General features: G+C 34.7%; 1 protein-coding gene across 9 annotated transcripts in view; it reads right to left on the bottom strand.

Moving 5' to 3' along the window:
* VPS50 (VPS50 subunit of EARP/GARPII complex) overlaps positions 1 to 15165 on the bottom strand; it is a 148750-nt gene that overhangs the window by 43225 nt on the left and 90360 nt on the right. For 7 of the 9 annotated variants that reach the window (XR_010322680.1, XR_010322681.1, XR_002784930.2 and 4 more), the window contains 5 exons: positions 13016 to 13110; positions 12605 to 12703; positions 7614 to 7704; positions 4024 to 4200; positions 2483 to 2601 (listed from right to left, as the gene is read on the bottom strand). Coding sequence is in view for 5 of the 9 variants with exons in the window: in XM_064289986.1 (XP_064146056.1) it covers positions 2483 to 2601; positions 4024 to 4200; positions 7614 to 7704; positions 12605 to 12703; positions 13016 to 13110 (581 nt within the window). In the remaining 4 variants the exon portion in view is untranslated. Of the gene's footprint in view, positions 1 to 2482; positions 2602 to 4023; positions 4201 to 7613; positions 7705 to 10583; positions 10807 to 12604; positions 12704 to 13015; positions 13111 to 15165 lie in introns of those variants that run through there. The other 2 variants (XM_023544412.2, XR_002784931.2) reach the window with 2 other exon arrangements.

Raw genomic sequence — 15165 nt, 5'->3', positions numbered from 1 at the left:
ATTTTCTAGGGAAATTGTACATCAAAAATGTACCAGTGTACTGATTTCACATACTTACGAGAAAATATACTCCTTAGAATCTACATACTTTAAGTGTAAATGTGATGGCAGAGTCTGGGGGTAGGGTGACAGTAATGGATTCAAAGGGAAAATAAAAGTTATATGGTAAATGCAGAAAAAAATTTCTAAGCAGAGGTATGAGAGAACAGAGTATGCTTAGAAGTACAAGGAGTTCGCCATGGCTATCACACAGATAAGTGGTCAAAGAGAAAAGTAACAAGAAAGGAGGTAAGTAAAGACCAGATCACTGAATGCAATCAAATCTAAGGAGTATGGACTTATTTTCAATGTACAGTGATGAGCTGTTACAAACCAGGAAAATGTCATAATTACATTTGCATTTAAGAAAAAAACCAAAGTTTCCAGATTTTTGAATGGATTACAAAGGGGGCAAGATTGAAGACAGGAAGCCAAGTTAAGGGGGTTGATTCAATAATCTAGCAGAGATGATTTTGGTATGAACTAAGATGGTAGCAGTGAAATAAGAGAAACATTGATAAATTCAAGAAACACTGAGAAGTTGGAATTGATAGTAACTGTTAACTGACTAGCTCCAGTTAATAGTTCAGATTCTTCAAACTCCTTAAGGATAAATTAGACAGTTTAAGAGGCTGCATTAACCCTATTAAAAACAGAGGTATGTATACATGTATTGGGAGCCCTGGTAGCACAGTGATTAAGAGCTACAGCAAGCAATAGCTGCTAACCAAAAGGGCAGCAGTTCAAATCCTCCAGCTGCTCCTTGGAAACCCTATGGGGCAGTTCTACTCTGCCTATAGGGTCACTATGATTCACCATTGACTCGACAGCAATGGGTTTGGTTTGGTTTGGCTTATACATGTATTGGAGCCCTGGTGGCACAGTGGTTAAGAGCCTGGTTGCTAACCAAAACATCAACAGTTTGAATCCATCAGCTGTTCCTTTGAAACTCTTTGGAGCAGTTCCAATCTGTCCTATAGGGTTGCTGTGAGTCAGAATCAACTCTATGGCAATGCGTTTGGCTTGGTTTTATACATGTACTGGCAGACAATATTTAGTTGTTCATTTCAATTGAATTAGAGCTTTTGTTTTGGCCAAAATATACCAAAAATATATCTACATAATGAAGACATTCAACAAGAATTCTACCCGGTTCATAGTGGATTATACATCTAGATATTTAGATATCATATATACATAAAAACTAGAGCCTTGGTGGCACAGTGGTTAAGAGATTGGCTGCTAACCAAAAGGTTGGCAGTTTGAATCCACCAGCCACTCCCTGGAAACCCTATGGGGCAGTTCTACTCTATCCTATAGGATTGCTTGCTATGAGTCAGAATCGACTTGATGGCAATGGGCTTAATACAAAAAAAGAATCTTTCCAGTGAATATATGCACCACTTTTGAGGAGAGATTAATTCAGTCAAGGTATTAGGTCATTCAAGCATTAGCTAGGCATCTTGGGAGAAAAAAGTCGAGCTGAGTATATTTAAATCTATTCTATTTTTTAAAAAGTATATTTGTAGTCACTAAATGTCTGATAAGTCATGAGATTAATTCACTCCAACACATCAGAAATCAGCCCCCTTTAACTAAGAGAAAGTAACAGAAAATTGCAATTATCATCATTTTGAAGGGGATACTTTATCATAAAATAAAACTCAATCACTAATAAGGAACCTTAATAGAAGGCTCAAATAGTGAAGATAAATGACACTGGGAAATAAGAGGAAAATTTCTGTATTTACTGGATTGAAGCAAGAATCCCACATTGAAAATAAATGAGCACTTTCTTCCTTGAGGTTTTCTGATCTATGTGAACCATATGTGGCCTCCAGGAGCAATATACATTTTAATCTAAACTTTTTTTTTTTTTTTTGCAAAAATTGTTATCTCTAAAAAACTCTTTGATTATGCTCACTACTTTGTAATAAAAAAAGTTCGGGAAACATGATTACTTCTTAACTTTGTGGGAAAAAAAAAAGGAATTAGACTGTTGCTGAAAAATAAGGTCAAACAAGCTATATAAATCAAAAGAGAGACTGAAAACATTTTAAATGGTTAAACCAAAGTTTGCTGTTTTTTTTTCCTCTCTAAATATTTTGAAGAGGTACTATATCACTAAACACAATAACAATCTAAACTCGCAGTTAAATTAACTGCTTGTGAAGCGCCTGCAAGGCTTTTGCTAAGTAGAAATTTTCCTCTATTTTATTTTCCCTAGAAAGTCACATCCATGGAATGTAAAAAAAAAAATTTACAATTCTAGCCTTTTGGGAATCATGTTTTAGACATATCAACTTATACCACATGCTATTATAACCACCAGAAAAAAATTAATTTTTACTTGTTGCTTTGTATTAATCTTCAGAAGAAATCCTACAATGTGTTAAATGCACAACATAAAATGCTACATCCCATACACTCTAAGAGTAATTACCTTTTCACAGGGGCATCGCCTGTCTGCTCATCCACATAATCTCGTTTTAGTTCCTCAGGGACATCACTGTCACTATCATACTCCTGATAGGCACTCTTTTCTTGTTCATCAGATTCATACTAAAGAGAAGAGGACATTTGAAAATGGGCATGGTGAGCCATCTTTTTTTGAGGTCTTTCAACACAACGTACCCAGTTTGATGAGAAAAAGCTAAATAGAAGAAATTTTTTAATGGTTTAACTTTAATTTTGCCATCAAGGATCATGTTATCCTTCCATTTCTTCTCCATCATCCTATCTTAACCAGTTCAAATGAAAGTAAAGGAAAATAAAATACAGAGGCTTATAAATGTCCACTAAAATCAAATCTCCATATACAAAAAACAAATAAACCCACTAGGCATTCCAAGAATAAAACAGTATACATTTGATCAAACAACAACGATATCAAAGTCCCTCTTATTCCGCCTAATGGATTCATCACAACTTATTTCTGATTTTCTAATTCATTATAAAGAGGCTGAGTATACAATTCCAGGACTCTAGAAGTGTTAATTCATCCTATAAACACATACAACACACGCATGCTAGATGTTCTACCTAATTCATTATGGTGAGATTTAATTCCAAACACAGCTTAGAAAATTAGGCGTAGCATACAGGGTTCTACTGAGAGCAAGGCAAGAACAGCAGATTTACTCGAGAGAGGAAAGATGCCTTCCTAACCCTGTCATCACCTTTACAGCACCATGGTCAATGCCAGTATGGGAGAGGACAGGTGAAATCCATGAACATCAAAGGAGTACACATCATCATCATAAGGAGTCATCATGTAACATACTAGGCCAAAAAAATATTGTGAAAATAATCCTGTAGGTAACTGTAAAGTAAGCATTATCTCCACAGTGAACATGGGGAAACTGAGGGTCACAAAGTTTAAATAACTTGCCAATGGCCACACATCTAATAAATAACAAAGGTAATATTAATTTATCTGACTTCAAACATTTTCCACTATCTCACACTACCTCTGGTTTATATTGTTTCTTGAGATTCTCAAAGTGTTATTAAAACATCATACTTCTCATTCTTAAGAATATCCCTGTCAGGCAACAAACGAGACATACACCCTTTCTCAGCTAAAGGGCCGTGGAACCAAATGACTTACTTATCCAGTAGTAGAGTTGATAAAAAGTGCAGGTGACCTATTCCCTCATTCATCTATCCAAAAAATCATATAACTATTCAGTGAAGAAACTATACTACTACTTGATTAGTAATCTGGTAAGAACATAAAGTAATCCAGTAAAAACATAAAGCAAACATAAAGGCAAAATTTATCATTTAAGAGGATAAAGTCAACCCAAAAAAAAGCACATAAAATCATTATCTATACAAGAACTATGGTAAGTAGGTAGGCAGGTAGGAAGGTGGGTGGTGGATGGATAAATAAATCTGGTAAATTACCTTGCTCACTGGGAAGAATGCTTTTTAAATAAAGAAATCTCACTTATGTTCAATATGTTTAAAAACACAACGTACCCCATTAGAAGCCAGGACATCTTCTGTTTCTTCATCTTTGTGGTTGGCCTGAATTTCAAATGGATTCCCACCACTACAGTACTGTTCAAACAGGGTCACTGTTTTTGAGGAAGTTGAGGCAGGCTGCTTACTAGGTGAGACTGATGGTGAACGAGACTGTTCCATGAATTTAAATTCCTAGACATTAAAAATGGAGTCAGATACCTTTTAGCAAAAACAGTAAAAGTTAAAGTACACAAACATATTCCATTAATGCAAATTAGAATTAATGAAGAAAAAAAAATCACTCCTGCTTTTCAGGTAATTCATTTTTAAATCTTGCAAGTTGTCTGAAAGCACAAACTTAGAAATACAGATCTAACAGTTTGCCTAAAGACAACTCAGTTCATGACATTTCTTACAACAATGTTATCTTCACCAAGATACTTCTGGCATATTTTATAGAACCACAAACAGACTTTTTCAGAATTACTTATGAAATCTGAAGGCTACCGCCTATAAATTTTTACGTAGTAGGAAAGGTTTCAGTAGGCTATGGTTTTAATTAACAAAGTTGTTTATAAAAACAAACTGGTGTTAAGTCTAACATCTAACTTATATACAAGCATCATTTAAGATATTCTATACAAATACATCAAAAACAAAGCATGAATTATGTATATTTCTTTGTTCCACTGATATCTATAAATTTTCATTTACTTTTCTTCATATACCAACCAGCAGGCAACACAAACACAGAAGCTGAGGCCAGGTAAGTCTTCTAGTCCTAGATTGCCATTAATCCATTATATATTCCATTAACTTCCTACACAATGCTGGGAACATCATCTGGCTTATGTATACCTCAGTTTCCTCATTTGTAAAAGAAGAGGGTCACTCTAGAATGCAAGAATCACAAATGCTAAAGCTAAAACACCTGGTCTAAATCAAGCATTTCACAGATGAGGAAACTGAGATGGCAGGAAGGATTCAGTGCCAAGTTTAAGATCTCACAGGTAATTTGTGAAAGAGCTGGAACAATCTCTAAAATTCCTCTGAATTACAAAACTCTTCATTTTATGACTGATCACTATAAATGTAATGTGTGCCTAAAGATTAATGCAAAATTTAAAATTCTCATGTTTGATGATACTCTTTTTAAAAGATACAATAGCTTATTAAGTTTTAAATGATCTGTTTATTTGCTTTTTAAATTTCAACTACCAATTAAATCAAACACTTAAAAAAATGTTTCTAGAAAGCCATTCCTTTTAAAGGCTAAACACATTGCACCTTCTAAACAAGGATCTAATACATGCACTACATTTTGAGGTTTGCTATTTGTAGAATATAGTATATCACACAGGGACTACTTACCTACAATGTGTTTCAACTAAGGAGAAAAAAATCCAACTAACGAAAGACTTTTTCACAGATTGCTTATTCTATGAGGATTCAAGAAATCAATAAACTAAAAAAAATTAGTTAAGAGTAGCTTTTTAAGCTCCTCTCCTACAGCTGAGGCATTTTCTCTTTATAGGTAAATTTATTAATTACAACATAAATTAAGAACTATTGGCCCCTTTAAGAAATCACAAATATTCTACTAATATAAGCAATTTCTTTTAAAGACTACCAAAATAAAACATTAATTTTCTGCAAAAGTTAAGAAAGCAGTAGACCTTTTCTGAATTAAAAAGAAAAACATTATCTTAATTGTGCCTCTTTTTAGGCCAAAAAGAAGCCCTCGTGGCACAGTGGTTAAGCGCTCAGCTGCTAACCGAAGGGTTAGTGACTTGAACCCACCAACTGCTCCATGGGAGAAAGATGTGATAGTCTGCTCCCATAAAGATTACAGCCTTGGAAACCCTATGGGGCAGTTTATAATGTTGCTATGAGTCAGAATCAACTTGATGGCAGTGGGTTTGGTTTTGCTTTAGGCAAAAAAAGTTTCTTGAATTTAGAAAGAAACTCAGCAAAGACACCAAAAAAAAAAAAAAAAAAAAGCCCATTGCCATTGAGTCAATTCCGACTCATAGCAACCCTACAGGACAGAGTAGAACTGCCCCACAGGGTTTCCAAGAAGTGCCTGGTGGATTTGAACTGCTGACCTTTTGGTTAGTAGCTGTGGTACTTAACCACTATGTCACCAGGGTTTCCCAGCAAAGATAATGAATATCTTAAGGCCACAATCACCAATCTTGACCTCACAGACATATATAGAACACTCCACCCAATAGCAGTCAAGTATATAGTCTTTCCCAATGCACATGGAACATTCATCAGATAGACCCATCCCAGGCCACAAAGCAACCCTCAACAAAATTCAAAACTCTGAAATAACACAAAACATCTTTTCTGATCACAATGCCATAGGAATAGAAATTAATAACAGGAAGAGCATCAAAAAATCAAATACATGGAAACTGAGTAACACTTTGCTTAAAAACCACTGGGTAATAGAAGAAATCAAAGATGGAATAAAAAAATTTCTAGAATCGTATGAGAATGAAAACACACTGTACCAAAACCTATGGGACACAGCTAAGGCACTGTTCAGAGGTCAATTTATAGCAATAGGCGCACACATCAAAAAAGAAGGTTAGCCCTACAACTCGAACAAATAGCAAGAGAACAGCAAAGGAAGCACACAACCACAAGAAGAAAGGAAATAGTAAAGATCAGAACAAAAATAAATGAAAAAGAATGGAAAAACAACGGAATCAATAAAACCAAAAGTTCGTTCTTTGTATCGACAAAATCAACAAACCATTGGCCAAACTGACAAAAGCAAAACAGGAGAGGACACGAATAACCCAAATAAGAAATGAAATGGGTAACATTACAACAGATCTGACTAAAATAGAAAGGATCAAGACCAGGCTTACTGGTGGGACAGAGACCAAAGAAACTCCAAGAGTATGGCCCCCAGATACCCTTTTAACTCGGTACTGAAGTCACTCCTGAGGTTTACCCTTCAGCCAAAGATTAAGATTAAAAAAAAAAAAAAAAATATATATATATATATATATACACACACACACACACCCTTTTAACTCAGTACTGAAGTCACTCCTGAGGTTCACCCTTCAGCCAAAGATTAAGATTAGACAGGTCTAAATGGCCAATAATAACACACATGAGGAACGTGCTTCATAGTTCAATCATGTGTAGGAGACTAACGGGCACACCAGCCCAAAAGCAAAGAAGGCGGGAAGGGTCAGGAAAACTCGATGAACGGAAACAGGGAACCCACGGTGGAGAAGGATAGAATGTTGACACATCATGGGGTTGGAAACCAATGTCACAAAACAATTTGTATATTAACTATTTAATGAGAAACTAATTTGCTCTGTAAAGTTTCACCTAAATTACAATAAAAAAGAAAAGTTTCTTGAAGTATATAAACTAAATTTTGTAAAGAGACAGGCTTTTACATCCATAAAGGGCTACTACTGAAAAAGAGGCCTACTCTTAATCACTTTCAAGGAAGGAATATAAGACACTATTTCTTAATTTAATTATCTTATAATCCTTCCATATGTCAGGTTCTTTAAAAAAAAAAAAAAAAAAAAGCCTAAGAGATTTCCTTCTTTTTAAGAAACACTTACATGAAGTTGCAAGATGCTGAAATTTGACTTAACAGGACAAAGCTCCCAGGTCTCATTCTCTAGGAACATTCTCAGTTCATCAAGTCGTGTTCTTAAAAGAGGAAATGGAACACATCAAAATTAAGAAGAAAAGAAAAATGCGCTGCACACAAAAAACGAGGAAATACAAGATAAACAATTATAAGGTTATCATCATGATCATAATCGGCTTCAGGAACACTTCAGATTAACACAGTAAACACAAATATTTAACTTGTTAAAAACGTGCTATTCTTAAGAGAAAAACTTCCTGAAATATTTCCTAAACTCAAAATACTTTTACTACATTCAAAAAATAGTATCTAGGAAATAACATTTTTAATAAGAGATTAGACTAAGCTTGACATTAACTCATATATTTAAAATATCCTTAGCTAACAGAGAAGTAATTTACAAATTGTATGAGATCATAAATACTAATACTTTATGCTAAACAGCACAAATCATCTATACCTTCTAAGCCACAATCATCAATATGATTATCACTCTCAAAATACGTTTAGCTCATTGCCTATCAACATGCAGAATTTATGAATTGAATTAGCAGGTATGGCTCTTATATACCTGGCAAAACAAAATCTAGATTCTTTATTTAAATCCACAGGTTCTAAAATAAAGAGAAAATAAATGGATGAATCTGTGAAAAGCAGGAGCTGCTCCAAGTATTGGAACACACAGACAAGGACATTAACTATTATAAATAAGTTAAATGAAACAGAGAAAAAGGCATACAAAAGGATAGAAAGATGAAGAATTTCAAAGAACTATATCATAAAAACAACAAAAGAACAGACATTCTGAGCTGAAAAATACAATACCTCAAATTGGAACTTGATAGCTGAAAAGTAGAAGAACCCAAATATACTTAAACTGATGAAGGGATAAATAAAATGTGGCATATTTATACAATGAAAGATTGTTTGGCCATAAAATAGAATAAAGTTCCACACACGTGCTACAACATGGATGAATTTTGAAAACATTATGCTAAGCGAAAGCTATACACAAAAGGCCACCTATGATTCCATTTATATGAAGTGTCCAGAATAGGCAAATCCAAGAGATAAAAAGTAGATGAGTGATTGCCCAGGGCTGTGGGATAGAGGGGAGGAGGAATGACTGTTAATAGGTATGTGGTTCTTTCTGGGGTGACAAAACTCTCTAAAATTAGACAGCAATGATGGTAGTTTTTTAATTGTATATTTAAAGGGTAGACTTTACGGCAGGTGAATTATATATCAATAAAGCTATTATTAAAAAAAAAAAAAGACTGGTAGGCAGGATTCTAGAATTCTACTCCCACCATTTCCCATCCTAATCTCCAGGACTATTAATATGGGTTTTGTTAACCTCCAGGCCTATTAATATGATTAGGTATTTGGAAACCCTGGTTGCACAGTGGTTAAGTGTTAAGGCTGCTAACCAAAGGGCTGGTAGTTCAAATCCACCAGGCGCTCCTTGGAAACTCTGCAGGGCAGTTCTACTCTGTCCTATAGGGTCGCTATGAGTCGGAATCGACTCGACGGCACTGGGTTTGGTTTTTTGGTTTATCACACCTAAGAGCCCAGCTGTTAACCAAAAAGTCAGCAGTTCAAATTCACCAGCCACTCCTTAGAAACCCTATGGGAAGTTCTACACTGTCCTATAGGGTCACTATGAGTTGGAATCAACTCACTGGCAATAGTTTGGCTTTATATAGCAAAGGGAGCCCTGGGGGCGCAGTGGTTAAGCCACTGTGGTTGATCCATCTCATTGATTAGCGGCAGTTACATTAATGAGGCAGAACTCAATCTACAAGATTAGGTTGTGTTTTAAGTCAATCTCTTTTGAGATATAAAAGAAAGAATGGAGCAGAAAGACATGGGGACCTTATACCACCAACAAACAAGAGCCAGGAGAAAAGCATGTCCTTTGAACCCAGGGTTCCCTGTGCTGAGAAGCTCCTTGACTGGGTAAGATTGATGACAAGGACATTTCCCCCAGAGCTGACAGAGAAAGAAAGCCTTCCCCTGGAGCTGGCACCCTGAATTCGGATTTCTAGCCTCCTTGGCTGTGAGAGAATAAATTTCTTTGTTAATGCCATCCACTTGTGGTATTTCTGTTATAACAGCACTAGATAACTAAGACCCTAAGCTAAGAACCTAGACAAGTCCACGGACTTCTATCTACACAACTTTGAGATAGTAAATGGGTGTTTTGTCAAGCTGTTAAGTTCATGGTACTTTATTACACAGTAATATAAAACTAATACAGTAATAAAAAATACCAACTCACAGACTGAAGAAGCTCAATCAACCCTAAGTATAAAAAAACACAAATATAATATTTATACACAATGTTATATATGGAAACCCTGGTGGCGTACTGGTTAAGTGCTATGGCTGCTAACCAAAAGGTCAGCAGTTCAAATCTGCCAGGCGCTCCTTGGAAACTCTACAGCACAGTTCTACTCTGTTCTATAGGGTCGCTATGAGTCGGAATTGACTCGACGGCAGTGGGTTTGGTTTTTTGGTTTTATAACATTATATATACAATATATAATGTATAGAAAGTGATATATAAAATAAAAGTTTATGATAACAACAGCAAAAAAGGGTGAGAGAAGGTAAATGCAGTTAATGCATTACAGCATCAGCAGGGGATGGGTTCCAGGAACCCCTTTGGATACCAAAATCCATGTTATCTTCAAGTCTCATATATACTGGTATAGTATTTGCATACAATCTACACACATCCTCCCATATACGTTAAATCATCTCTAGATTAATTATAATACCTAGTACAATGTAAATGCTATATAAATAGTTGTTATACAGTATCATTCAGGGAATACTGGAGGAGACTCGCAGTAAACAATACTCAAACAACAAAGAGCTGGAGAGAGGCTGGGGATCTGTGAAATGGTGGTAGGCTACGGCAGGATATACCTACACATCATTTCATTCCTGTGGATTCAGCATAGCGCTTGATGAGCAGCAAATTCAAGTTTTGCTTTTTTGAAACTTCTTTTTTCTTAATATTTTCCATCCATGGTTGGTTGAATCCACAGATGCAGAACTTGTGGATATGGAGGGCCAAGTGTATTCTGGAAGTATATGACCTAAGGTAGACTATAATAGAGCTGGAATGCATATAGGAATGCTGATGGTAACCACTACAAGAATATATAAATGAAAAGATAACCAAAGAGAAAAAAATATGGTATCAAAATACACTTGATCAATCCAAAAGAAACCAGAAAGAGAAAAATAAGTTAAAAAAAAAAAAAAAAAAGACAGGACTTTTAGAAATCAAACAACAATATGGTAGACTTAAACTCAACTATACCAATAAATGGAGATGTGGTGGCACGGTGGTTAAGAGCACAGCCGCTAAGCAAAAGGTCAGCGGTACGAATCCACCAGCCGCTCCATGGAAAACTCTATGGGGCAGTTCTACTCTGTCTTACTCAGTCTCTATGAGTCGGAGTCGACTCAACTACACCTACCAACCAACGACATACCAATAAATACATTAAATGTATATGGAAAGAACAGTTCAATCAAAACACAAAAATTGACTGAATCTAAAGAAACAACAACAAAACTTCTTGCAGTTATAAAAGGTATACTTTAAACATACGGTAAGAGATTGAAAGACATGGTTTTTTTAAAACATGAACCAGGGTGAAATTTCTTATCAACATTTTTTCTTCATCTACTAACACGATCATCACGGTTATTTTTCCTGTATTGTTGGTTGGTAAATTAAATTTATTCATTTTTTACTGTTTAGCCAGCTTTGCTCTTTTGCAAAAAACCCTAACTCTTCATGATATATTATCATTTTTAGATATCCTTGGAGTTAACTTGCCAATATTTTGTTTAGGATTTTTGCACTATGTTCTTATGAGATACTTGTTTGTGATTTTCCTTTCTTGTAATGTCGTTGTTATGTTTTGGTATCAGGGTTATGCTGGCCTCAATAAAATAACTTGTAAAGCATTCCTCTTTCTCTATTCTCTGAAAGAGTTTCAGTTGGTATTATTTCTTCCTTCAATGTTTGGTGGAACTTACCAATGACACCAGTGGTCCTGGAGATTTGTTTGTAAAAATATTTTGAAGTACAAATTTGATTTCTTTGAAAGACACAGAAGTATTCAAGTTCTCTATATTATCAGTTTATTAAGTTTGGCTTTACAAGAAATTTGTTCATTTCATCTAAATTGTCAAATTTATTAGTATAAAGTTGTTCATAACCAAAAAAAACAAACTGAACCCACTGCTGTCCAGTCGATTTTGACCCACAGCAACCCTACAGGACACAGTAGAACTGCCCCATAGTTTCCGAAGAGGGCCTGGCGGATTCAAACTGCCGACCTCTTGGTTAGCAGCCATAGCACTTAACCCCTACGCCACCAGGGTTTCCAAAGTTGTTCATATCATCTAATATTATCTGCTTAATATCTCTAGATCTATAGATACCTTCTTTTAAATTGCTGAAACTATTTTTGGGAAGCACTTTAGTCCACAATCTTGGCTTTGTTGCTAGATTCTGAATATCATGTGTCCTCTCTAGAAGACCTTTTACTACCTAAAAGTCAGGTGCTTTCAAACACCCTCTCACTGTATGCTGTCTCTACTGATTTAACCTCCTTATAGCACAGACCACATATGAAGGCATAAAGGACTGGCCAAATTCTTTGTGACCACTTATGCAAAAATCAACTTTCACCCACAAAGAAACCAGCTCAATATTTTGAGCCCTTCAAGACAAAGAATATATTAAGATCAACAATGAGGGAATAATGAGAAAATCTTAAGATACTTTTGGTGAAATTCCTTAACCATCTTAAAAAGAGCTACAAAGAGCACATTCATTACAATTTAGAAGTAACTGCTTTAAACTAATTAATGCTATAAGATTAAACATTTATCTAAATAAATTCATTCATATTTTATTAGAGTTCTTACCTATGGTAGTTTTTGAAATAATTGACACTTTGTTTTCTAATAGACTCTTGTAAAACTTCAGACTTGCTACCACAAAATTCTTCTCCAACTTGCATCAACCTAGTTCGATAAAGTTTATCTTAGAATAAAGTTTGTGTAAATTTCAGAATCATTAAAGACAAATAAAGTCCACATTTAAAAAAAAAAAAATCATAGAAATTTCAGTCTTTGAGGAAATTTTAAAGATGTCAAATCCAATATGGCTTATAAACAGTTGAAGAGAAGAAATATTAAAACACAGTAGGAATTATGAATCTACATATATCCCCATTTCCATGAAGAAGTTACACATAACTTACTGACTCATGATTTCTTTTTCATTGCTAAATAAATCATCCCAAAGAATAAGACAAGTAACAACTCAAACATTACCTGCTGATTATGTCCAAGACAAAGATGAAATCATCATATTTGAATATAGACAAGTCAGTTCCAAGCAAGTAGGTTTTTACTTTTAGTTGAACATCCTGTAAGATAAAAAGATATTTCAAGTAAACACAAAAATAGAAAATAAGTTCTCAGAGCCATTTACTCTATAGCTGCACATTAAAATAAGAAAGGAATATATTCTTAAGTTGATATATATATATGTATATACATAGTTCGGCTTACAGCCAACATCCTTAAAGGTGATATGCTGTTGTTGTTGTTGGTTGCCATCAAGTCGATTCCGACTCATGGCAACCCTGTGGTGGGTCAGTATAGAGCTGTGCTCTATAGGGTTTCCAAGGTTCCAACCTTTCAGAAACAGATCGCCAGGTCTGTTTTCCAAGAATATAAGAACTTACAAAAGGACAAGTCAATAAATTTGACTCAAAAAATCTTAACCATGTGTATATCAAAAACATAGTAACCCCCCCCCAAAAATTCCATATATAAAGAAATTTCACTGGCAAGTGAAAATATTACAGATATTAAGTAAAAAAAAAAAAAAAAGTAGATTTCAGTTACATTTAAAAGAAGATGCAGGGAAAAAATAGAAAAATACATCAAAGTGTTAATAATGGTTATTTATAGACATTAGAAATGATAGTTCATTCTTATTTTCCTCTTTACACTATTCTATGTATTTTAAATCCTCAAATATCATTTATAGTAAATAAAAACAAGTATTCTTTAATTTCAAAAGAGGTATCAATACACAATATTCACAGGAGATTCACAAATGACCATTGTTCAAAAATTTCTTAAAGCTAGGATATTAAAAAAAAATAACAGCCCTGTAACCTAGAATGTAAACATCTTGTTTTAAAAATAAAGACTTTCTTCTTAAAGATTCTGTTTGAGTCAAGATGAACAGAAAATTTGCCACAGTATTCTAAAAATTTTTCCTATCAAAACCTAAGGTGATTATGGTTTTGGGTTTACTTTTAATGAAAGGCTAAACATCTTTGCATGCTTTTCAGTCATTTACCGTCATCCATCTTTATAACTAATTAATAAATGTCTAGAAATTGTCATACATTCACTTTTAATTCAAAGATGGAACTCTTTTTAAAATTGGTATGGAATCTTATTTTATTAAAGATTATAGTGTCACAGGCATGTAAACTAATAAATGCCTGAATGACCCCTTCCCTAAGCACTCCCATGTGCACAGGATATGCTAACCTCTGAGTCCTCAAAGAACTTAACAGTCTAATGGAAAAATCCATGAGTCAAGTTGTGTATATGTACGTACATACATATATTTTCTAGTTCTGCCCACTGAAAGGGCCTGAAATTTGTGACTCCCAGTACCAACGAAGACACCTAACTGAAGTGCAGAGCTTGGTTTCTAAACTTTTCATTACTAAAAGGAACCAGAGCTAGCACAGGAGATACAGGATGAGTATGGAACATCCTATTATGTAAGCAAGTAAAGAAGTCTTCAAAGAATGTGGAGACATGTCAGGAGGACACAAAAGCTAGCTTGAAGAGGGCTCCATGTGGCCAAATCTGGGACAATATGCCCATTAAAATAAATTATGATAGAAACAAATTATATAATGGATAACCCCCCACACACACCACATACATCCACACACACACACCCTCATGTATAGAGTATGAACTAATATACGTAAATAAATGAATATATAAGTGGAGAGAATAAAAAGCTCTTCCCTAGAGTAGAATGCCAACTAATAAAATGTTGAAGGAATAATAATTAGAGAAATCACGACTTGGCAACCATGAAAATAAAAAAGAATTCAAGCAAGAAACATCAACAGATGGCAAAACTAGTGGGTAGAAGTAGAATGCCAACAAATGTTGAAGAAATGAGAATTAGAAAACATCATAGTAAAATATTGGCAATCATGAGAGTAAAAAAAAGTTCAAGTAAGAAATATCAGTATAGGCTAAAACTAATCGGTGGAAAAGAGGTACTTGTGGGGATGCATCTTCTCATGAAATACTTATTCATCACAAAAGACAAAAGAGCAACTTTAGCATGAAGGCACCTTACTCATGTCATCCAAGATAACATCACTAGTGATGGGACAAAATGAAAGCAGGTACCACTCAATGGGATGATGAGG

Source organism: Loxodonta africana, chromosome 8, assembly GCF_030014295.1.
Source record: "Loxodonta africana isolate mLoxAfr1 chromosome 8, mLoxAfr1.hap2, whole genome shotgun sequence".
NCBI lineage: Eukaryota > Metazoa > Chordata > Mammalia > Proboscidea > Elephantidae > Loxodonta > Loxodonta africana.
This window is presented reverse-complemented; position numbering and strand designations above follow the sequence as displayed.